Here is a 26,116-nt window from a genome sequence, read left to right as displayed (position 1 = left end):
GTCTGACACGATTGAATTCAAGTCACCCCCAACAAGGAGTCTCCCCACCGGCAGAGTAAGCAGGAGGTCACCCAGGTCCTTAAAGGCTGAGGTCTGGAGGCCAGGTGGCACGTATACTGATACTAGGTATAATATGTGACCCTCCCACCTCCCTGAGATCGCTACATGTCTACCCAAGTTATCTGTCCATGTGCGATCAATAGCCATCTGGAAGCATTTCCGCATCATAATACCCACCCCTCGAGATCTAGTACCGAACGCAGAATGTGCCACCAGCTGGAAAAGCCACCTGGTCAGTGTCTTGCATGCATTCCCCAACAAGTGTGGCTCTTGGAGTAAAATCACATCAGGCGAGTGTCACTTTACATACTGCAACACTATACCTCTCTTTAATTTGTCGTCAATCCATTTACATTCCAGGACAACAATTTAAGGCCCTGCTTCAGAAGTGGCCCCATTTCCAATTAGTTATTATGTACTCCATCAATTGGGCCCACGCAGGCCTCTCGCAGTCTCGGTATGTCACATCCAAACTTCTAGCACCCCGTTTCTCTCACTTCCCAGTGCAAAGTATAAGAGCCCTAGTGGCCCATTCCTGTCATACCACGTCATCAGCATCTAAATTAAACAAAAAACTAAACAAACCTCCCTTCCCCCCCTTCTTGTCTGCATATGTTTCTGAATGCATCATATTGTGTTCTTTCCTGACAGTGGCGAATTTACTTGCTGACAGGAAACCCACCCCCCCAAAAACAACCCGCACCCCAACCCCCTCCCTGCATCCCTGCATGGCGGTATTAGAACCTCCCGCCTCCCCAAATCTGCAGAGCGCCTATTGCCCACCCCTGAAACTATTGGTGCATGAACCAACCGCCCACCCGTTCAGCGTCAAGTGTCAGTGAGAAACCTCATCAATATTACAGCCTCCCAGGGGACCCAATCTCTTTCCATCTTTTCAACTCGCCAGTCTCTGCGAGGGGACGGACCGTGTGCTGTTTAATACCTTACTTATATGGCCACTAAGGGAGATGCGTTTCACTGAGGTTAAAAGGAGAGGGTACATACTAACCCCAAAAGGGGAGGGTACATATTAACCCCAAAGTATACCAGTACAAAGCACTGTCCAATTATTTTGAGGTGTCGTCAGCCAGCGGGGTGTCGTCAGTTGCCGTCCCTGCATCTTGCTCCCTGTGGGATTGCCCCAGTCTATCCCGCTGGTTGTGGTGATTCTTCTTCCCCATCGTGCACCATCTTTCGACCCAATCCCAAGCTTCCTCAGGAGTGTCAAAGAGCCAGACTTTTCCTTCTGCTTCTACACGCAGCATGGCTGGGAAGAGTATTGCATATTTGATGCCCTTTTCACGCAGGGCCCTCATTACCTCGAGGAAACTGTGTCGTTGACGTTGGACTTTGAGCGTAAAGTCAGAAAAAAAATTCACTTTGCTATTTTCGAAAGCAACTGGTGGTGCAGTTCGGGCTGTCTGCAATATGATGTCCCTGTCTCTGTAGTTAAAAATCCTTGCCACAATGGGCCTTGGAGGTGCTCCGGGTTTGGGTCTGCCTCACGGCACCCTGTGTGCCCATTCAACCGTGCAGAATTTTGATAGTCTTGTAGGCTGCAGGTAGGTTGTAACCAGCTCGTCAGCTAACCGGTCCGTCGTCTGCCCTTCCGCATGTAGAATTCGTATATTGTTCCATCTAGATCTCCCTTCATACTCATCTAGCTGTTCTTCCATCCTTTTATTACGGGCCTGCAATTCAATCATTTGCTTTTTGAGCGCCGAAGTGTCTTTGACTAGAGAGCTGTCGGTAGTTTCCACTTCTTTGATTCTTGTGTTCATATTTCGCATATCAGCCCGTATTAGAGAAACCTCAGTGGAGCCAGAGTCAATTCTATTTTCCAACGATGTCCTTACCGTTGTAATGGCCGTCATATCTTGGAGGGTCAGTTCTGGTGAGTCTTCCGTCACGTGTTGTTTCTCTGGCCGTTCCTCCTCTTTCGGACCTGATCCCTTTTGCCAGGCATATTTATCTAATTTGGCTTGCATGGTCGTTTTGTCACTTCTCCCTCCAGCCATCTTGGGCCCCGGTGGATTGTGGAATTGTCCGTATGAGAAGTCACAGCACTTTTCCCTCAACTGTATATCCGGGGCATATAACTACTCTCTGCCCCAGGGGTGTTATTGACCTTCCCTGCTAACACTCCAGTATGTCCTTCACACACTCACACTGTATCGCTGTGCTTATTGTGCGCAGACTTTCTGTTGCCAAGATTGCGGTGTCCGCATCCACCAGACCTGCACTAACAATTTCTGGGCCTCCTTCGACTGCCTGGTGCCTTTGCCGGGTTATCTCAGGCGATCATAGTTGCCTCTTGATTCAAGCAGCGCCTTCAAAAGCCTGTATGCCAAGATGTTTCCAGTTAATGTTTTTGGGGGCCAGCGCGGGCACACGTTGGGAGGCCTACAGCGTCTTTAAGTTGGAGTTCTTTTCTCCCTTCCTAGTGCAGTGCACTGTCTTTTGGATATCACTCCCGGGCTATTTTGACAGGCGCGTGTCTAGGCAGAACCCAGTCACTATCTCCGACGCTCTGGGCCGCCGCCCCTTTCAGCCCTCACCACCACGCTGCCGCCGTTCCTTTAAACCTCAACCGGTGCGCTGCAACGGCGCAATTTTCCCCCAGGATTGTCAATGAGGGGCAATCTTCTTGACACACTCAGACTTTCGCACCGCAGGCTGGTTAGGCCAACGTCTCTTGTGGTGTATTCTGCGGCGCAGCCTCGCCCCGGTGTTCTCTATACGTCACTCTTGTGCCTTCCAGGCCACTCGCGCCTCTTTAAATCCTCGGTGTTTGGGCCGGGTCAGCCCACAGATGCTCCAGTTTGGCTCGATATTGATCTCAGTCGGGCTAGTCTCAGGAGGTCCGCTCCGATGATTTCATCCGTCTGCTTCTTTATTTTCCGCAGTGTCCCTCCTCCGCTTCGGAAGCTGCGTAGGCTATGGTGTCAGCACTGTAACTTGCGAAGTCGGGCCGATCTCTGCTTTCTCTTGCCCGATTCACTCACTTTTTAGATTGGGTCACTCCAGACAGGCTCCGATATAATTACTGATGGTCGCAGTGGCATTCTCAATAGGGGTGGGCGGAATTTGCGAAATTCACTTTCGCAAATTATCGCGAAAATGTTAAAAATCTCCGCTAACACGAGGAAATATCGTGAAGATGCGGAAGTTTTTTTCCCGCCCGTTCGCGGTATTTTCTGCGCGGTCGCGGCTCGCCAACGTACCCATGCGGTTGCTCGCGGAAGCGGCCATCTTGTTTTCACTTGTCTCGTGGTGCATGATCGCGAGAAGAAAGACGTGATCGCACGACGAATGACGTTACTGCGGGCGCGAACTGTCGCGAGACAGCGCAAATGGCTACCAACAATCCAACATCTCGTGGAGAACGCAACCGGATCGGGAAAACTTGTTGGCGAACGCGGGGATTCAGGTAAGGCGATCGCGCGCGAGAATTTATTATTTTACAGCGCGAGCAAGCAAAAAATTTCCGGTAAAATGCGGATTGCGGAAATTTTGACATTTTCGCGCGCTCCGCGGAACGCTAAAATGTCAAATTATCGCAATTTCCGCGAGCGGAACGGAATTTTAGCCCAGGCCTAATAACGGGTAAATGTGCGGATTTTGGCTCGAACGGGCCCGTGTGGTCGGAGCCTCACAACTACGCGGCCATCTTACCCGGCGGTAGGCTACGCCCAGTGATTAGCAGAATTGCATAAGGATATAGTGTGGTTTACTGGTCATGTTAGGATAAGCTATGTCTTCTCTTATTTTTATTTTTTTTTTTTTGACATGTTTTTATTAGGGTTTTGCATATATTACATCATATGAAACATTCACAGTTATGAACCTGAATCGCTGTATTGTAACATTCTGGGCCATTGGGAAAGACATAGTGTGTGGAAGCTGTAGTCCGGCTATGTCTTCTCTTATAATGGTGTTTTTATTACAAAAGGCCAATTACATTGTTGCATGGATCATGTGTTGGGGCTGTGAACGTGATCTATGGTTTGATGCAGCTTAGTTTGTTGTAGATTCTGACAAAATTCTCAGCGTCCCTGATGTGTTTTTAAAGTTTTGTTTTTTTTGCTCTAGAGCAAGCAGCTTTATATCCTCTAGAATGGATCTGACAGACGATGGTCTGCAAGAGATTGAGGTTTGATCCACTTTCTTTAAAGGGCCCTCCATGAGTTTTACTTGGTGCAAGCCTGCACCACTAGTTTTCTTTCCTACTGCAAGCAAATGGTTTGTGTGTCTTAAGAGTAACACTTGTGGGTAAGGGTCTGGGAATTTTTACGACCCATATGGGTATAGATATCTGTGGAATTTGCCAAAGAAAAGCCTCCTCGAACCAAGCTGACATGAGAAATGGAACAGCAAATAATTTGTGGTATAAAGCACTTATCATATCCGCTTGCCTGTTTAAGTCTAGTCGTCTCAGTGCCAGGGGTCCTTCAGAAACTGATGGTCTGAACGTGCAATGGTATCCTTGCACTTACACTAGTAGACTATATTGAGCATGCATGGTGACAGACCGTCTCTCACTAAGCCAGCAAATGATCACTGCAGCATCCATCTTTTTAAGTACATGTTCTACATTGCCCGAGAAAAAAGGAGAACATACAGGCATTATACTAAGTCTCCCCATTCGCTGCTTCTATTTTGCTCACAGTAAGTGCCTGTCTGGTGAAGATCATTTCCTTAAATAATTTGTGCTGCTGCTTCCAAGTAAAGCACCTGAATCATACCCTAGTCCTCAGGGCTGGACATTAAGTGGTAGTGGAAGGTGGCCAAAACCTTACATTCGCCACATACTAAACTCTCATTGAAGTCCGGAAAAAATACAGGATGATAAAAGTCCTTCCACTTCTGCTTCCCTAGAGATGTGGCACAAATCCTCCGTCACAAGGCATACTGAGTTGTGTGCTGTTGCTCTGGTGTAGGTAAGTTTTGCTAGAACCTCTCTAAGCTTTTCTCACTTCATTTCCAAGCACCAATTTCTACAACTGCCCTCTTACTTAGTCACTCACTCTCAACATTTCTCCTCTGTCATCACCTCACCCGGACATCCGATCAAGACCCTCATTTGCCATTCCTGCACATGCAGTTGTCATGTGATCTGACCAGTGTGCATAACCTTTCCCCTATAACTTTCAGCCGGAACGTTCTGTGCAGCTTCCACATCTTCAAAGGATTCTTTCATGCAGTGACCCATTGCTTGTTTATCACAGCTCTTTTATGTACAGGCAGCCAAATATAACATGGCAGAGGTGCTGTATCTCCACAGCACATCTCATTTTAGGTCAATACCAGACATCTCTTTAGAGTAAGACATTTGTTTATGATTAGAATTTGGTAAAAGGAGCTGTGGGATCCACATGTTTCATATGTAAATCCGGATGTCTAATGCCACCCATGTGTGATTCACTTCAATTTGAACTTTGACTCTATTCTGTAGTATAAGAAGAGTTATATGTGAGCTCATTTGCTGGCCAAATGTACAAATATTGTTTTGATGTGGTTATTTTTCTTTGTATTAGTTCATTGGTTAATATACTATTTTTCTTCTAGGTAAGCATTACAGATTACGTCATGTTTGACCAGTACAGTCTGTTCCAGACAATTATGCATGCTACGCACACAGTGGCAACTGTGGCTCAGGCTCCTGTTGAGAAGGTCGCGGACAAACTTCGTATGACCTTCTGGTCCCAGCAGCCTCAGTCTCCACCCAGCCTCCTTGGTGTCAACAGCAGTGGTGTCTGGATCACATCAGGCAAAAATGAGTTCCACGTTGCCAAGGGAAGCTTAATAGGTGTGTTGATAATCAGTTTTATTGCACTGTTATTATTTATATTAAACATTTAAATAGATTTCTGAAATGTAATTTACAAGTGATCCTAGACTTAATGAGTCTATCATGCCAAAAGAGAGGAACTGCCGGATAGGTCCATACACTTTCTACCATGTTCCTAGTTAGTATATCATTTTTGGCACATTCCACATGTTAAATTATGCCTATACCAGTTTATCATTTTTTAATTTAAGATCATTATTTGTTCAATTTTTTTGCCTTTTGCCCTTCCATTCCTTTTTCTTTCCATCAGTGCCCATAGGTTACACCGTTTTCAGACAGGCACTGCTCATACTCTTACAGTTTTATTCCCCTAAAGCAAAATCCTCCATAGCCATTCTGATAGTAATATCCCCATGTATTATACTTCTGTGATCATATAGAGCAGCAGAGGTCCTACTTCTTTTTGTTCCAAGTCCTTTAGCTGCAATGGTAAGAGTTCTTTAGCAGAATACAGACCATAATTGCAATTGTTCTAGAACTGAGGTTCTTAACCTGTGGTCCCGGGACTCCTGGGGGTCTGCAACGCCTGCTCAGGAGGTCCGCGACTGCATACAAAATTAAATTATTTTAATAGATTGATAAAGTGTATATAAATAGAGATTTAAAATGCAACATTGAAACATGAAAGAATATCAACATTGGAGGCTAAAAAGTTGGTAACTACAATCATCTCATTAAAATTAAAATTCAGATTTTCAAAAAATGTATTTGTGAATAAAATAAAATATTTTATATTTTGTGTATTTGTTTGACAAATGCTTGTTTCTGTATCTTTGTGTATTGTTTTTTGGTTCACATCATTGAAATTGCTCAGGCCAAGGTCTCTAGGATCCAGAAGTTACTGGTCCCTGGATTCCAATGTTAATTTAGTGGGGGCCCTCGGATTCCAATAATTACTAATTGGGGTGTTCACAGAAGTCAAAAGGTTATGAATCACTGTCTAGAATGTACTGTAATGCTTTTACCCATCCAGACCTGCAGTTGTTTCTAGTAGCAAGTGAGTATTTTCTTTCAACAGTGTTTACCTGCTTCTGCTGCACAGCCTCCTGCACATAGTATTCTGAAAAGTGGCATTTCAGTTTGCTGTGCAAATTTGAAGCTTGAGTCGTGTAATAATAATACATTTCCGGCTGTCTCAAATCTGGTATTTGTTAGGCAAAACTATATGAGGGTGGGGGCGCTAGGTGGCACACACGCAAGATGGCCGCACAAGCGTGAGGCTCCTGCAGCCCGGTGTCTTAATCCTTGCATTTATCCTGCTCAATGGCCTCATCGATGCTCTGTAATGCTGCTTGCTAAAAGACCTAACCTAGCTGCAGACTCGCTGAAAAAATCAGCTGATTTGGGCCAACTCTGCTCCCGATCTGATATTGTAAACATTTGACCGAGGGAGAAGGCGGAGCGGCACTGTGGACCAGAGTGGCCTCAGCCACTACGTGAGCCCGCTGCTGCACACGCAGTGCCCAGGCCGTGAGATGAGGCTCGGGCAGCAGCGAAGGAGATAATGACCCGGAATTTTGAACGGGGATTGCGACTGCTCCGTAGCTGGTGGCGAGTGACTCGGATTCTCTACAATCGGAGGTGGACGACATCGCCCGCACTGAAGTGGGAGGCGGTAGGTGAGCGGTGGGGCATGTTGCTGGCGGCGGCCGACCTGGGCTCCTCGGCGGCGGGGGGCGCATCTCTGCTGCTACCCAGGGAGTGATTTCGGCACCCGGAGGCGTATCGGAGTGACTGCGCTGCCCCTGCCGCCTCCTGAACTGGAAATACGGTGCCAAATCGCGCACATATGCCAGCCATCCTGCCTCGCTGGGTCTGGGGCGCCGGCGGCCCCCGGTGTCACTAACGCTGCCCACCGCTGCCGATTAATAATCTGCACACCATCGCTTGGCCTGATTCTCGCCTGCGGCCCCCACTGAGACGTGGATGGGGCTCAATTCTTTGGAAGTGCGGCCCACGGACCCGGCCCTTCTCCCAGAGAGTCCCCTGTTGAAGCTGGAGGGGGACGGGTTCATCTGATATTGCCACTCCATTGTGTGACTGTGAGTGGTTGGGTTGCCTGGTCTGGCACCATCTTGGGTTAGAGTGCTGCCGGTCGCCATCTTACGAAGTGAGGGGCTGGAGATATTATTAAGAGATTCTGTTACACCTGCTTTTATTGTGGACATGGGGAACTAGTCCTGGATGTGAAGTTGTTTTAGGAGGGGAGGCTCTTGATATGGCGTCCTACTGAAGATAACACCTGGAACTTTCCCCCAAATGAACTGGACATTTGAGTGGGGCGTGATCTGTCACTGGCTGCTGTCAACTAAATGCGCTAAACTTCTGAGAAATTGTTGCATTTGCTGCCCTTACATGTAGAGCTCGGGAGCTACCCCTGTCGCTACCTGCTCCATTTGTGAACTTTGTCCTGGCGACCGCCTGCGAGCTCCTCGGTGCACGGGCCTTGTGGTGCGGGGCCTGGTGTGGGACTCCCTGCGACGGGCCACTCATACTGACGGTGACACACACGCGTGGAAGTGAGAAAGTATAAGTGTGCGGTATAGACTGTAGCTGGCTGCCTGAGGTGGCTGCGGCCTTCCGGCTGTGCACCATTGCGCCACCCTGCACTGGTGCTTCATTTGCTGTTACTTGTAGAAGGCACTGTCAAGCCGCTCCGCTGGTGGTCGGCGTGTACATGGGCATTGGGGACACACAACCTAGCGACACCCTTGCGTCGTCATGGGCAAACCAGATACCAGGAAACCGAAGTTGAACTTTGAGGCCGCGAAGTGAAGTGCCCGGACCTTGCAGGATGACCGGGACCTCAACAGGAGAGATGAGGCCCAGAGGGGGGCGACAACACAGGATGCTGATGTGCAGAGTATCCTCCAGGAGGTCAGACAGGGGTTTGCCACCATTGTGGACAAGGTGGACAGAATATCGTCATGTATGGACGCCATTGCACATAAGTTGGAGGGACATGATGATTGTATAAAGGAGGCGGAGAGGCGCGTCTCGGACGCCGAGGACACGACATCCAGACATACAGCGCATCTCGCCCACATGGATAAGCTCCTCAAACTTATTGCTGCAAAGAACAAGGACTTAGAAGCTTGCAATAGGTGCAATAATATTTGCATATTAGGAATTCCTGAATCGACCAACACAGGAAAAATTGAAGAATACTTCAAACTGTTGTTGTCTGCAATCGGAGCTGAGTCCTTCACCAACCAGTTCATTATAGAACGGGCTCACCGATCTCTTGGGCCGCGTCCGCCGCCCGGCAGCGCTCCACGTCCTATAATAGGGAGGCTTTAGAACTATAGGGACCGGGATGTGGCGCTGTGAGAAGTAAACAGAACCTGTCATATGACGGGAAGACGTTCTCCATCTACCCGGATTTTACGCCCATAGTCCAGGAAGAGAGGCGCAAGTTTATGGACGTAAAAAATAAGCTGCGGAAGGCACAAATTGATTATGCGCTATTCTATCCGGTGCGTCTCAGCGTTACTCATCAAGGCAAACAACGTTTTTTCACAAAGTCACCACAACAGGTGGAGGAATTCCTCAAACATGTAAGGCACATGAATCGCACTGATGGAGGCATGGCGGCATCACAGCAATCTTCGTCGACAGGAGCAGAAGATGATTCGCAATGAACCAGTCCTATTTGCTCATTGCTACTCTAAATATGGCCCGAGACATGATAATCGTTTGGCAATAGGATCTACTTCAATGGACACACAAACTAGTCAGGTGATGGACCACTTTGAGCGATCTCTACTGTGCATCGGGCACCCTCTGCCCTCAAGAGCCCGGCTATACCATCTGCGTTGGGCTCTACGGGCAAGAGGTATCTTTGTTGTTGCCTAGAAATGGCCCCCAATGGGTATCCCCCCGAGATTGTCCACTGCATACTAATTGCAGGGACTGTTGTGCTGTTTTTGTTTAGGTTGGGGTTAGGGGTGGGCGGGTGGGTAAACTTTTCTGGCAAGTTGGGGCTGCTTCAGTGGGTGGGGGAGGGAAAGAGGGGGATATGTTTTGTTCTCTGTATGGCATTCACACACCAGGATTCTTTCCTCGATGGTTCAGTGAGGACAACAAACGAGTTTTAGTGTTTGAGCATCCCAAGCAAACTAAGGTATTATCCTGTGCTCGATTACATGGTTTGAACTGCATTCTTTGGATACAGTACAGGTTGATGGCAGATGTCCAGAAATATGACTGATCTAGATTCTGAAAAATTGAATGTTATCACGTGGAATGTTAGGGGCCTGGGGGATCCGAGGAAGAAGAGACCCATATTAGCTTATTTGGACAAGCATTGAGTGCCCATAGCTATGTAACAGGAAACGTATTTCACTCCTCAGAAACCAAACAACTTTGCAAGCAAATGGGCGGAGCACAAAATCTTTTCCTCCTATTCCTCTTATGCGAGGGGGACGGCAATCCTTATAAAAAAAAAACAGTCACCTGTGATTCACAGGGACGATACTGCCTGGCATGGGGGCGGCTGGGGTCTGTCTCCATCACTCTAGTCTGTTGCTATGGACCGAATGTAGATGCACCAGAATTTTACACTTCATTATGGGCTAAGATATTTGATATAGGCTCCAGTCACATTATTTGGGGTGGGGATTATAATGTTACATACAACCCAAGCCTGGATAGATCACACCCTGCCCCTCACCACTATACCAAAGCACACACAAAAATTCTACAAGATACTATAACTGCCTATCAATTGATTGATGCTTGGAGACATACCCACCTACACACACAAGAGGGTAAGCATTACACAGCACAGGCAGCGTCATGGGCACGACTAGACTTTGGTTTTTGTCCCGAGGGTTGGGCCCAGCGATATTCCAAGTTCAGCACCTGGCCAGAACTTACTCGGATCACGCCCCGGTAAAACTCACGCTGTCCTCCTCAGAATTCGGCATGCCGCGCAGTACTTGGAGACTTCATGCTCCTATTTTGATAGACACGGTCTTCCAGGAAGAGCTGCGGGAAGAAATACAAGTTTTCTTCGCTCGTAACAAAGGCTTTGTGGACAGTGTAGAAACCATTTGGGAGGCATTCAAGGTTACACACCGCGGGTTCTGCATATCAAAAGGGTCGGGTGTTCTAAAAGACATTACTAACACATTACGCAGTTTGGAGGCAGAGCTTAAGTCATTGGAAGCGAAATTAGCTGTGGGTCCGAGCAGCCTTGCCCAACTCAAGTTTAGGGAGACGCTCACGGATTATATGGACACAGCACAGAGGGAAACACAGTTTCAGGTTAGATTCTGGGTGGCCCGTTGTTATGGAGAGGGAGTACGACCTGGTAAGGCACTGGCGCATACGATTAGGAAACCATGTTACTCTAATTATGTAGTGGAACTTGAATACCTAGACGGGATGGTCAATCGTGACACTGCCAACATCCTCAGTGCTTTTACACGACATTACAATCACCTCTACACCACCAATAGGAAGGATGACCTGGATCAAGAGAGCTATTTGGGAGATGTAGCGCTAGGCTGGTTGAGTGATGCGCAACGGGAATTCTTATGTACCCCATTCCAGTTGGACGAGGTCAGGGACCCTATTATGAGCATACAATCAGGGAAAGCCACGGGGACGGACGGTATTCCTATAGAGTTTTACAAAACATACATAGATCTTATGGCCCCCATTTTGCGCGAGGTGTATGAAGAATCGCTGGAGGTTGGCTGCCTCCCTGCATCCATGAGGGAGGCTCTTATCATTTCACTATTGAAACCCGGGAAGTCGACCCGGCAATGCGACGCCTATAGGCCGCTCTCCCTCCTTAACTGTGACGCCAGAATACTGGCCAAACTCCTTGCCACTCGTCTGAGCCTGCTGCTGGAAAATCTGATCCTCCCAGATCAGTCGGGCTTTGTGCCCGGGAGGGCCACCACCCACTTTTTGCTATTCTAAATAATGTCTCGCCCGAATTGCCCCTGGCCGCTGTATTTTTGGACGCCACTAAGGCTTTTGATTCAATTGAGTGGGACTATATCTTTGGGGTAATGCTGCGAATGGGTTTCCCACCCCTCTTCCTCTCTTGGATTAGGCTACTATACCAACTGCCGGTTGCTAAAGTGCTCATTGATGGCCGCACATCCCAGACATTCCGATTTACCAGGGGCACCCGGCAGGGGTGCCCGATATCCCCCTTGATTTTTGCATCTTGTAGTGGAGCCATTAGCGGCGAAGCTGCGGCAACACCACAATGATAAGGCTCTACGTTGTAATATGCGGCAAATACTCATATCCTATACGCCGATGATATCACCCTATATATATGTGACCCGCAACAAAATTTGAATCCGATGCTCCGGGAATTTATTGTCTTTGGGAAACTATCAGGGATCCAAATTAACTGGGGTAAGTCTTGCGTTTTCCCTTTGACGACTGCAACGGTTCGCTTTCCGCTGGATTATCCCTTAGAGTGGTGTGAAGAGGAATTGCGGTATTTAGTAATTCGTGTCACCAGGAATAGAGATGAGCTGATGCGCTCAAATTATGGCAATGCAATGACCCGCATAATGGAATATGTTACCCGCTGGATTGCTCTACCCAGCTCCATGGCGGGACGGGCATCCTTAATTAAAATGGTAATACTTCCTCAATTGCTCTATTTGTTTTTAAATATTCCGTATTATCCAGGGGCCTTCTTTTTTAAGACACTCAGATCAGAACTGACGCACCTTGTATGGGGGGTAAACAACCGAGATTGCAATGGAATGTACTTATCAGACCTTATTCACAGGGAGGATTCGGAGTACCAAATTTCGAACTATATTACATTAGCGCACAAGCCCATTATGCATGGTTTTGGGTGAAACAGCCACGGTATATGCCACAGGTTGCGGCAGAACACTGGCTTGCACACCCCATTCCAATAGACGGAGCGTTGTATGACCCGATTAAATCCCGAGACAAGTCGCAGACCACCCTCACATGTACAACTGTAGCATGGCAACGCATACGGCGCATGTTGAACGCCCCCATACTATATTCCCCATTATTACCTCTCACCCGAGTATGCCCCTTCTCCAAGAAACAATATTTCTGATGGATACAACTGCCAGTGGATTCCTCACCTTGGGAATATCCCCTGCGCCAGCAACATTCGGAAACTTTTGTAGCAGTCCACGCCGATGAGGTCGAAGACGACGTCACAGAGACACGGCTCCGCTCGCGACTCCTCTTACGTCACCGGCTCCATAAGAAGACCTCGTTGACGTGATGACGTCCGTTCCCTTTTTTCCGCGCCGTCGACGCCAATGGATTTCGGGAATCTCTGTTGGTAGCTTCACTGTTACTTTGTGTTTCTTCTGGATTTCTCTGTTTCTTTTTCGAAAAAGATGTTGACAAAGAAATCGGGCTTCAAGCCCTGTCGTGAATGTGGCAAACATATGTTGATCACGGATCCACATGACGACTGTGTATGGTATTTATCATCTGACCATGATGTGGATGGTTGTTCATGCTGTCACAAGATGAGCTCAAAGGCTCTAAAAGAAAGGGAGGCGAAACTCTTCATCGCTAGGATGAAAAAGGAGAAGAGAGGAAGAAGGAAGTCTAGAACGAGGTCGAGGTCACGATCGAGGTCGAGGTCGAAGTCTACTTCGGGGCATGCTTCACGATCCAAGAAGCACAAGAAGAAGAGGAGACATTCTTCTCGACGTCACTCTGACAAGAGTTCGGCTCCGAAGTCGAAGTCACCAACTCGACGCCGTAAGGACTCTGTGTCTCCTTCACCCGTTCCGGATTCGCCTCCTGGTCCTTCTTCTCCAGTGGCTTCACCGGCTCCGGCTATATCTCCGGCTCCGGTTCCATCTCCGACGCCGGTTCCATCTCCGGGTTCATCTCCGGCTCCGGCTCCGTCTCTGGCCCCGGTTGAGGAGCTTCAAGCACCGGGTGAGCCTGCGGCACCGCTTATTCCACCGTCGGCGCCGGTTGGCCCGAGTTCGGTGATGCCTGACCAGGTCAGGACCCCTCGCATTATTTAAACCTCGAAGGATGTGGCTCCATATCATGCAGTCATCAGGCAGGCTGCAGAACTGTTAGATCTTCAGTTGCCTACTACTGAATTCAAATCAAATATTCTGACTGAAGTATTGCATTCTCCTACTACAGTTTCAGAGCCGTTGTTGCCTTTTAATGAGGCCATTATTAACCCTGTGTTGGAGGTGTGGCGTAAGCCTTTTTCTGCTCCCGCAGTCTCTAAGACGGTTGCTAGGAGGTATAGGGCAGCTCCAGGGGACCCTGAGTTCTTAACATCGCATCCTTCGCCTGAGAGCCTGGTGGTTCAGGCGGCTTGTTCAGGAAAATCCAAGGGGGCTTTTCCTCAGGTTCCAGGTGACAGAGAGGCTAAAAAGTTAGAAAAGTCGGCCAAAAAGGTCTTTTCATCGGCCAGCATGGCACTTAAATCAACAAATGCCACTTGCCTCTTGGGACGCTATATTCATGCGCTCATGGACTTTGCGAAGAAATTGGCTCCAACACTATCTGAGGAGGAAAGGGTTGGCTTTAATGAGGTCTTGACCGATGCCCAGGCAGCAGCACGTCGGGTGATTCAGAGTGGGCTGGACACGGCAGATTCAGTGGCAAGAGTCATGGGGTCTTCTGTTGCCACCAGGAGGGGTTCGTGGCTGAAGTCTTCTGAGTTTTCCCCGGATGTACAGTCAACACTGTTGGACTTGCCATTTGATGGATCTGGATTATTTGGCAAAAAGGCAGATGCTGCTCTTGAACGTTTTAAGGAAAGCAAGGCTACGGCTAAGTCTTTGGGCTTTCAATCCCAGTCAAGGGGGTCGTTTAAAAGATACAGAGGTTTCGGAAGGGCAACCTTTCGTTCCTACAGGCAGACCCAACAGCAGCAGCAGCAAGGCTCTTTGACTAAAGGATACAGAGGTAGAATCAGGGGTCGCTCACGTGGCCGTCAACTCTCCTCCTCTTCCTCTTCAGCCCCTCCTTTCACCGCAAAGCAGCCCTAGATCCGCCATTCTGGATCATGTTGGTCCTGTGGGGGGCCGGCTTACCCATTTTCTACAAGATTGGGAATCTGTAACTACAGATCTTTGGGTTCTAGATCTTGTAGAAAATGGGTTTGCCCTTCCCTTTCGGGAATTCCCTCCAAATTACCCTCCTTGTCAAGGGGCTTGCTCAGAGAACCACTGTCTTCTCCTACAGGAGTAAGTCCTGACGTTACTGAAAAAAGGTGCGATAGAGGTGGTTCCAGAGCAGGAGAGGGGTCAGGGATGCTACTCCCGGTATTTCCAGATTCCGAAATAGGATGGCAGGCTACGTCCAATTCTGGACCTCAGGATCTTGAACCTTTTTCTGAAGCAGGAGAATTTCAAGATGCTCACCCTTGCGCAGGTTCTTCAAGCGTTGCATCAGGAGGACTGGATGGTGTCGATCAACTTGCAGGATGCGTATTTCCACATCCCGATCCTGAAATCGCACAGGAAGTATCTCCGGTTTACGGTAGGGTCTCAACATTATCAGTTTGCGGTCCGTCCGTTTGGTCTTACTACTGCACCCCGAGACTTCACGAAGGTGATGGCAGTGGTGGCAGCCCATCTCAGAAGGTCGGGGATCTCAGTTTTCCCCTATCTGGACGACTGGCTGATCAAAGCGGAGTCGCCAGAGAAGGTGCTGCGTCATCTGCAGGATACAACTCAGCTGTTGTTCAAATTGGGTTTCTCGATAAACGTGCCCAAATCTCACCTGGTGCCCTCTCAGCGCAACCTGTTCATAGGTGCGGTACTGGACACTACTGTGTGTCGAGCATTCCCTCCTCCTCAAAGGATTCTCGACATACAGGAAATTATTCCTTTGTTTTACAATGGAGCGGTCGTTCCAGTTCTGAAGGTCCTTCACCTGCTCTGTCTGTTTGCTTCCTGCATTCTGTTGGCCAACCATGCACGCTGGCACATGAGGGCGCTCCAGTGGTGCCTCCGCAGGCAGTGGTATCAGCACAAAGGAGATCTCAGGGAGTCTGTGAGGATCTCCAGAGAAGCTGCGGCGGATCTGTCTTGGTGGACCGTGGAGGGCAATCTGTCTCAAGGAAAGCCCTTTCATCTACCTCCATCGGTGACCACAGTGATTACGGATGCATCCACTTTAGGGTGGGGTGCTCATCTACTGGATCTGGAGATCAAGGGTCTTTGGTCTCCAGAGGAAAGGTTGCTTCACATCAACCTTCTGGAATTGCGGGCGATTCGTTTAGCACTCAAGGCCTTCCTCCCTTCACTTCGCGGTCAGTCTGTTCAAGTCCTAACGGACAACACTACCGCGATGTGGTATGTCAACAAACAGGGATGAGTGGGGTTGCTTTGTCTTTGCAGAGAGGCCCTGCGTCTATGGTCCTGGGCTCAGGATCATCCGATTTGTCTGATGGCAAATCATCTGGCCGGGGTGCTGAACGTGCGTGCGGACAGTCTCAGTCGGCAGCTCTCCGCCGACCACGAGTGGAGGCTCCATCCGGAGGTGGTTCGTCACGTCTTTTGAATGTGGGGAACTCCTCGGGTGGACCTGTTTGCCACTCCCGAGAATGCTCACTGCCCGTCATTCTGCAGTCTCCAGTATCCGATGCAGGGAGCGTTGGGGGACATGTTTCAGTTGAGTTGGAGCTCACGACTCCTTGACGCGTTTCCTCCCTTACCCTTGACTCCTCGGGTTCTGAGGAAGATTCGCCAAGACCGGGCCCAAGTCATATTGATCGCCCAGGATTGGCCAAGAAGGGTGTGGTATACGTGCCCTCCGCTCCGTCTCCCTCTGAGGGCAGACCTCCTCTCGCAATCGGAGGGGCAGGTTCTATACCCCCACCTCCAGAGCTTACACCTTCATGCCTGGAGATTGAACGGGGCAACCTGAACTCTTTTTCTCTCCCACCTGATGTGGTAGATGTAATTTTGTCTGCCAGACGTCATTCCACCAAATCTATCTATTCCTATAGGTGGTCTAAATTTGTTCTCTGGTGTGGAGAGAAGTCAATTGATCCTTTGAAGGCTTGTTTATCTGACATTCTGCAGTTTGCCTATTCTCTTGCTCAGCAAGGCTTTGCTGTGGCCACTGTAAAGGGATATTTATCGGCTTTGTCGGCTTTCCTGTGCTTGCCGGATCAGCCGTCATTATTCAAATCACCTATTGTTCTTCGTTTTCTTCAGGGGCTCACAAACAGGTTTCCTCCTACTCCCTTTATTGTGCCTCAATGGGACTTAAACCTTGTCCTAACTTATCTTATGGGTTCTCCCTTCGAGCCCTTACACAAGTGTCCTTTGAGGCTGTTGTCTTTTAAGACGGTTTTTCTCATTGCAATCACCTCGGCAAGGAGGGTAAGTGAGCTTCAAGCTCTAAGTTCAAAACCTCCGTTCTTGACCATTCATGCTGAAAGCATGGTACTCAGGACCAGGGCTGCATATCTGCCTAAGGTGGTAACTCCCTTCCATCTGGGGCAGTCCATTACCCTTCCTACCTTCTATCCTCCCCCTCACCCTTCCAAGGAGGGGGAGAGACTTCACCGCTTGTACCCTAAGAGGGCGGTGAGCTTCTATCTGGACAGGACAAAAGACTTCAGAGTCGATGATCAGCTCTTCGTGGGCTTTCTTGGATGCAGGAAAGGTCGAGCGGTGCACAAGCGCACCCTTTCCAGATGGATTGTCTTGTGCATCAAGATATGCTACTCTTTGGCTGGTAAGGAATCTCCAGAGGGTTTAAGGGCTCATTCCACTAGAGCAAAGTCTTCCACTTCTGTTTTGTCTAGGGGTGTTCCTGTGGAGGACATTTGTAGGGCGGCAACTTGGGCCTCCCTCCACACTTTCGCAAAACATTATTGCTTAGACACCGAGGTGAGGAGGGACGGACATTTTGCTTGTTCCGTCCTTCAGGACTTTCTGGTATAGAAGGGTGGACACCCTCCTCCGGGAGTGGGGACTGCTGTGGGAATCTATTCACAAGGTGAGGAATCCACTGGCAGATGTATCCATCAGAAGAACAAGTTACTTACCTTCGGTAACGCTTTTTCTGGTGGATACAGTATATGCCTGTGGATTCCTCACTGACCGGCCCGCCTCCCCATTGTCCATCCTTCTATACCTACAATTCTATTAATGGTGTTTCAAAATGTGTTTTGTTACTGTCAAAGGCATTGTGTTATTTCTTTTACCTTTCTACTTATTCTTCACACTGTGTGTTGCTTTGTATATTATGTACTGTGTATATATTGCTGTCAGTCCGTCCGTGTGCCTCGAAGGCACGGAAAAAGGGCGGAACTGACGTCCTCACATCAACGAGGTCTTCTTATGGAGCCGGTGACGTCAGCGGAGTCGCGAGCGGAGCCGTGTCTCTGTGACGTTGTCTTCGACCTCATCGGCGTGGACTGCTACAAAAGTTTCTGAATGTTGCTGGCGCAGGGGATATTCACAAGGTGAGGAATCCACAGGCAGAGACTGTATCCACCAGAAAAAGCGTTACCGAAGGTAAGTAACTTGTTCTTCTGATGGATACATCTGCCAGTGCATTCCTCACCTTGTGAATATCCCCTGTGGCCACTTCCGAACATGTATTTCAGGGCCTGCAACAGACCCCGCTTGACGTTTTTCTATATATTCGCCTCAGACAGGGAATCCGGTCTCTAACCCCGGACTTCCCGGCTGAACCTCAGGCGCTAGCTCCACTACAGCTAATACTTAAAAGTGCGATGTCTAAACGTCTTGTCTCCCTGATATATCGGACAGTGCACACGCAGAGGGAGTCTGTCGGCTACGCTATCCCACACACAATGGAGTGAGGAGTTGGGGTCCGCCCTGACAGATAACCATTGGGAATACTGCTGCTCGCAGACTGAGAGGGTCTCGGCCAGCAGCAGGCTTCGCATAATATACTATAAGTTTCTTCATAGATTATATTACACCCCAGCCAAGATGCACAGATAACATTTGGAAGACTCGGACCGATGTGACAGATGTCGAGCTCCTGGAGCAGATTTTCTCCATCTGGCCTGGGTGTGCCCGGGTGTGAATGAATTTTGGGGGCACGTCTTTGACGCTCTAACTCTGATGACGAATACACACATCGAACCCACACCATTGATGGCTCTGCTCGGCTATATCAAATCATTACAGGCAGCACATCGCAAACATGTTGCTCTTGCTCTACTCATGGCTAAGAGGCGGGTGGCCTGCCGATGGGGCAGGGGACGGGCACCCAAATTTAAGGGCTGGATTGATGATTTGGTGGTTTGCCAAGAACGACTCACCACATACGCTTAACTGCTACCTAGTGCCTCTAGGCCCAGGGATATCTGGGCCCCCTTAACGTGTTACCTGCTATCACACCCACGTGGGACTTCAACATCCGACACAGAAGTACCTACGCAATAAAATCCCTATTGTTTTGGGGTCGAAATGGAACTTCCTTTTTGTGGTACTTACATGACCTTCCGCTAGATTTTCTCATAGAGAAATATCGCAGCCAGTTGCAAGTACTTCATACCAGTGCTGTTCATCAGTATCACAAACATCATAGCAAACAGATGTCTACATCCTTTCAAGGATACACAGGTACGGAATGTACACAAATGGTTGAAGGGTCCTCCGCTATGAACGATAGAGATGCCACCTGTGAACTAAGCATTTTGCATTCTAGTAAAGTTTACGTTATCTGCTGATATAGTGATATGCTTTGATATATTGCGTGATATGGACTAATGCTATCAGTACCTGAGATGCAAACACGCTGATATTGTACTAATTGCTGTTTGTAATGATGCTCCTGATGTCTTTGTTTGGTTGAAAAACAATAAAAATATATATTTTTTTTTTAAACGATATGAGGTTGGGAAGGAGGGGCTCAAGACCTCTCTCTGGTACACCCGTGAATGCAGGCCAGCCAAAAGTGAGGTCCTAATTGCAGTAAAGACTAACACCTGCTTAGATATAGGCAGTTTTTGGCACGAACCAAAATGGAGTGGGAATATTCATTGTGGTCTTTTTTACACAAAGCCATGACTGTTAAAGATAATGAATCTTTCTGGAGGACTGCAGCAGTCTGCCTTAATCGCCCCAAAACTGAATTAGACTTTTGTGTACAACCAGACGAGTGGGTGGCCCATTTTAGTAAGTTGTACACAAATGGGAGTGTTGTCAGGAAGGTGATAGAATGTCCATAGACAAGGATGTTATAGATGATTCAAGTACCTCTGTATTCTCATTAAAGGAGACTTTGGCTACAATTAATTCCTGCATGCCTGCTTGTGTTCCGGGACTGGAGAGGATACCAAATGACCTTTACAAGGTGAACCCGGAAGTGTGGGGCCCTAATGTTAGTGATATTGGCACTAAACTGGTCAACTTATCTTAAACAAAAGTTGCAGTATGTTGTTTATATATAATAAGCAATGTGTAAAAAATTTCCAAGAAGCCTATTATTTGGTATTTTGCTGACCTGATTTGTTGGAGGCTCTGATCCTTCATGTTTTTTAACTGTGATTTTATAAAACTGTATTTATAATATTCCATTTCTATGCATTTGATTGTTGGACCTTTATAAATATGTACTGTTTACTTTTGAACTATGTTTTTTTATGATCTTAGTGATCGAAAATAAAGTTATAAATGAATTAAATGAATAAGACATCCTTTCAAACTCATCACATCCTACAAAAAGTTGCGAACATACTTTGTCATACTACCACAAATATCTAAGCCCTGCACGTTGTGCCAAACATTTCCTCCAAGTCTAGGGTGAATTCTGCATCCATGCCCTATTGGGATTCATCGTGAACTCCGGACTTGACTTTGCAAACCCCCTTTACTCTGGCCTCCACATGTACCACACTTTACAAAATGTAACTAGTTGAGAGCACTGAAACAAGAATGCTCATGAGAAAGAATGCCTAAATAGTGAAAAATGCTATGTCCATTGATGCTCCCTTCCTGTAGCCACCCTAAAACGTAATGGGCGTAGTAATTACATTAATCTCAGCCACTGAAAGGTGGATGCTGGATCACAATTTGCCAACCTAGATTTTGAAACATTCTGCATTGTGGGTCACTTTTTCCTCAAGAAGATATTCATATGCACGTATTCTGATGAAGGCGCTCCCACCTCAGTGAATAAGTACCCCGAGGAAATTCCACTTGTTTCATATGTAAATGATGATGTCTAATGCCACCCATAGGTGCATCCTATAGCTGTATACAACTTTTGCTCACTCACTGAAGGACAGTCTGATGCACTCCTCTACCATGTTGGTCTGAGTTGTGGTATTTTCTAATAAATTGATCAGCAGGACAGTTGTCCTGCATTACATCTTGGTGGTTCACTGGTGTGGTCACAACATATCAAGCAGAGTTTTTGCTGACAGCCTGCAGGGACAAGAGCTCCCAGAGGTAAGCAAGAGGACACATCAAAGCCTCAGAGATTTCTAGAATAGGTTCGTATGGGTTTAAATTTGAGTTCTCTTTGAGGCTGGTTAAAGTGTGAAGCAGTGAAACTCATAGCAAGCGTCTTTCATTTGTAACTAAACAACATGGCTGCTCATTATTGTACAAAAACAGCAATTTTAAAATTCACATCCTGGGCACCAAGTGCAACCCTAATTTCTCTGTGAGTTGAGGGATTCTGATTAATACATTGGTGATGCCTAGAAAGAGATGGCTTCTACAGGTTACTTGATTGGACTTACATAATTTTGTTTTCACTGCCTCATTCCTAATATTTTGCCAATTAACAGTTAACATCCTGCCTTCCAAATTTATGGTAAGTAATAACCTGGGCTTTTGTCTCACATTCCCATAGATAGTTGCCTCCTTGCCTTTTCTGCTGCATTGCAAGATGCTTCAATGTAAGTCTTGAGATTATCCTTAGACGCCTCGTCAGGGGTAGTCAGCGCTATATAAATGCAAATGCAAATACATCCTTTGCCAAAACAGCATTAGTCTCTCTTCAGTGTTCATTATAAAATGATTGTATTAAATCCTCCATATCCTTACACTGATGCTTGTCATGGGGGCATAACAGTGCCGTTGAATTAGCAGTGCTCAAGGATTCAGATGCACCATACTCTGTTTTTACTCCACTTCTGGTCCTTTGTGCGCTTTCTATTTTGAGGCCTGCTGTGAAGCAGGGATTGGTGGGACTTTTCTCTCTGTCACTGGTTTTTAGACTAGGACTGCATGTTCCATTAGGACTTGGTTCTGGGAACCACTTTGTATTCACGTTTTGTTCTCAACATAATTGTGCATACTCTTGCTGGATGTGTAAAAGTCTCCTTGGTGCATTTAACACCCTATATCAACATGACTTGATGGGTGTTTACATGGTATTCTTTTGCAGCTTTGCACCTGCTCTCCTTTTATCAGCATCACATGAAGGATGTTTGTGTACATTCATTGGTGTGTCCTCAAATACTCATGCCTCTATTAATCTCATTTGAAGATTTTGTTTGCTTGCCTGTGAACCTGGCCTCTTTAACATCTGAGTGGTCTACTTGTGGACTTGTCTTGGCTGTCAGGTCCCCAGATGATCTTTTTCATAATACAACTGGGTGGGAAGCCCAATAAATGTGTTTACCGGCTTTCACATCTTAGGCCCAGGGTAGACCAAGATTACGCAGAGGGTAATCTGTGGATACCACCTATTGTAGAGGAAAAATGCAGAAGAGTCCTCATAGTGAACTGATCCCTTGGAGCTTGAATGTTCTTTGGCACACGATCCCTGTTCCTTAAATGTAGTGCACAATATTACCTGTGTGTGTGTACTCATCATTCCACACTCAGCTCTTAGTAGTTTATTAGAACATAGTACCTCTAGTTTAAAGTATATTTTACTGTATTTTACTACTATTTGTATTCACAGTGAGATAAATTGTCTTTAAAAACTAAACATTTCATTGCGTAGTAATTTGTAACAAATGTTGACACTTAAGAAATCACTAGTTTATTTGATGCAACAGTTGCCACTAAAGTTACCACCTAATTTAAGGTGTGCATCGCGTTAAGGGCAAATATCAGTCTTCAATGGATGCATTCTTTAAGTGTACTGACAGGTAACCTCACACAGCTGTAGGAAACAGCTAAGCCACAAGCAGGTCAGGGTTTGGTCATGTGCTTCACACATATTTGATGATATAAGCTTTCAGGATTATTTCACTTTTTTAGTGTGTGACAATTGCCTGTGCTGTCGTCTGTTCAAGAAATGTGCCCTTGCCTTCTCTGTGAGAAGCGTTATGCCACACATAGGCATTATTGTCTACACTGGTTTCCTGTTGGCTGCTTTGTCCCTAATTGCTAGGTCATGCAACATTCAATTACTTGCTTCAATTACTTACCTTGGCTCACACTAATGGCCTTGCTTGATGGGCAATAGATCACACTTCATGCAGTGACAAAACTCTGTTGTCCCTGAAATCTGCCTTGGTGACTCCATGTGCTCTTCCTTTCCTCTACCTTAACTTTGCAATGAGCTTTTCTGAACGAACGCATCTTCCATAGATCATCGTTTCGAGCCTCAGAGTTGCATGTGCAAGGCCACCATTCCAGCAGATATCACCGATACAGTCAATGTACACAAGTCCAGTTATTCATGTAAGCAAGTGCCAGCTTTTACAGTAACATACAAACACCTAAGCACCTCTTATGACTCCACACTGTATTGAAAGAAAGGTGGATGGCAGTTTTTTATGACTTTCAGGCACATGTTCCCCTCTATTCACACAGGTTATCACACACAAGTGCATAGATTATTTTGCCTCTCCTTCAATGATGCCACAACACCAGTTCTCATCATTGCTCAAATTAAAGTAGGATGTGCTTTCGCATAGGATCATGGTAGCACGGACAGATCAGGTATGATGGGTTAAATCCCAATGCCTCATTCATATCTCCTCTAAATCCTTTTCAATCCTATTCCAGTAACTCTTGAAGAAATGGGACTGTCTGGTTTGCTAGACCACTTTTAGTGTAAATTTGGTAGTGTACACAAGGAACCAATCAGGTTTCATTCTCCCAGCTGCCTTGTGTCAACCGTTCTCACCAGTTTGGGGATCATCCTTCTATCCATCATGCCTCAATCAGCTCTTAGTTGTTTATTAGAACACAGTGCATTTAGTTTATAGTATATTTTACTGTATTTATTTTTTGATTGATCATTCTTTTAGGTACTTACTGGAATAATGTTGTACCCCGTGGCACTGCTTCTGCTACCAAATGGGCCTTTGTCTTTGCCTCTGCTGCATCTACTAAAGAAGGTCAGTACTGTAGTCTGCGCATTGTGCATTGTTTTTTCAATCTTCTATAATGTTTTCTGAAAACAATATTAACACATTTATGTTGAGAATCATGTCAGATTATAAGTTGATGGAGGAAATAGATATTTTACACATGCTAACATTACATAATGCACGCTTCTTCGAGTAAATGCTACAGTAAACACATTACAGTAAGCTCCAGTTTCTATGTCGTCCACCTTTGTGTGGGTGAAAAAAAAGTCAGACAGAACAAATGTCCCAGGTGAAAATGGATAGATAGGGCTAGTTATGGGGCTTTCCTGAGGAAAAGTTTTCCAGATTTAATCTAGTGCCTGGTAATGGGTTCATTCATGGAAACTGATGGAGCTATTATATCCATCAGTATACTTTTACCAAAGGTAACTTACATGTTCATTTGGGCTGAGCAAACTTCCCAGAGCAAACACATTCAAGAACTGACATGAGACCCACACATTGTAGTGTATGCAGGAACCTCACAGAGCGTTACATGGTGGAAGATACTGACCCTCTATTTTAAGAGGGCGCAAAATGTATTGGAGAAGGATCAAGTAGTCTGCACTGACGCAAAATTGCACCCATCCTAACTTTGAAGGCTTTTCTTTTCCCAAGACAAAAACTCAATTTCAAGTCCATTACCTGTGTCTTCTTCTTGACACCCTTAACACAACAGTCATTCACTCTGTCACTTCTTTTAAAAAGGTTTATATCTACAAGGATTCCACTCCACTGCAGCCATTTTTACTAATAACCATGTGCCGGCAAGGTTTAAAAATATTTGTACATACCCAGAGGTTTGTTCAGTACAATATATGATTTCAAGACACCAACCCTCCTTTGCTCACTCATTTGAATCCGTGTGTAAGGAGAGTCTACACTACTTTAACTCAAGAAAAATTTAAATAAAATTTAAGGCTCGCTCCTGAACTTGATTTCTAATTCTATGCTTCCGTACCCCTTCTACTTGTGGGAATGTGGCACACCTAATATTTGTACTACTAGTCCTGCTAAAAAGCTAGATGCCTGCTTTAGTTTTTCCACTGGCGGAAATACTACTAGCAATTGCTCAATGTGTTGTTTCAGCTCTGACCTCCTAAACAGATGAATCCATGTATGCTATGAGCCTTTCTTAGCTGACCCTTGTTTGTCATCTTGCAAGATTTAACTAAACCCAACCAGTTGCTGGTATTCTGGCACCATGTCTCAAATTTTACCTCCATATTGACAGCCCACATACTAACCTTTTCTTTTAATAAGTTATTTCTCACTTCAGCACGTGTTGCTAGATGAGTGTAACCTTGCTGTGCTTAAATGTGAAAATTGAGATCCTGTTTTTAGGTTATCATAAATTTCTGATGAATCTCTCCTCATCTAAACCAGAACCTTCTGTTTAATAACACTATACTAGAACTAACAAAACAATGATGTTTATTTATATATATATCTGACCTGTTATGCATTGTACATGGTATGAATAGTGTTCTAGTCTACTTGACTGACTTCTATAGTGCACTTATCAATATTCAGAACACTATTTATTACTGATTACATTTCAGTTTGAAACAATAAAAGTAAAACAGCAACGACTACAGCATTGTGGACACTTGAACATATAGCCATCACCATTTCTGTCTGGTTGTCAAACCCCTTTCAGGTCTATGAATCTCTATTCATGGTCCTTGTTGTAAAGAGCACAGCTTTCTACAACATACACCAAAAGTATCCTAACAGTTTGGTGATCCGGGTTAAAGATCTCTACTTTCCTACCTTGAATTTGAACGACCTTGCCTTCTTTTTCAAAATTTTCACTGTGACACATAGAATATGTGCTGATAGAGATGCTACCCCCAATAACTCAGGGAAACCTAAAATCCCATCCAATTTTGGCTATTTGTTGAGGTATTTCCCTAATCAATTTGCACTCTCAG

The 26,116-nt window shown here is 46.3% G+C and overlaps 1 protein-coding gene across 2 annotated transcripts in view; it reads left to right on the top strand.

Moving 5' to 3' along the window:
* TECPR2 (tectonin beta-propeller repeat containing 2) overlaps window positions 1–26,116 on the top strand; it is a 616,143-nt gene that overhangs the window by 401,738 nt on the left and 188,289 nt on the right. For both annotated transcript variants that reach the window (XM_085626337.1, XM_085626336.1), the window contains exons 15-16: window positions 5,629–5,869; window positions 24,081–24,170. In XM_085626337.1, the coding sequence (XP_085482463.1) occupies window positions 5,629–5,869; window positions 24,081–24,170 (331 nt within the window). The remainder of the gene's footprint in view (window positions 1–5,628; window positions 5,870–24,080; window positions 24,171–26,116) is intronic.

The sequence above is a fragment of the Triturus cristatus genome, chromosome 9 (genome assembly GCF_964204655.1).
Source record: "Triturus cristatus chromosome 9, aTriCri1.1, whole genome shotgun sequence".
NCBI classification, from domain to species: Eukaryota; Metazoa; Chordata; class Amphibia; order Caudata; family Salamandridae; genus Triturus; species Triturus cristatus.
This window is presented reverse-complemented; position numbering and strand designations above follow the sequence as displayed.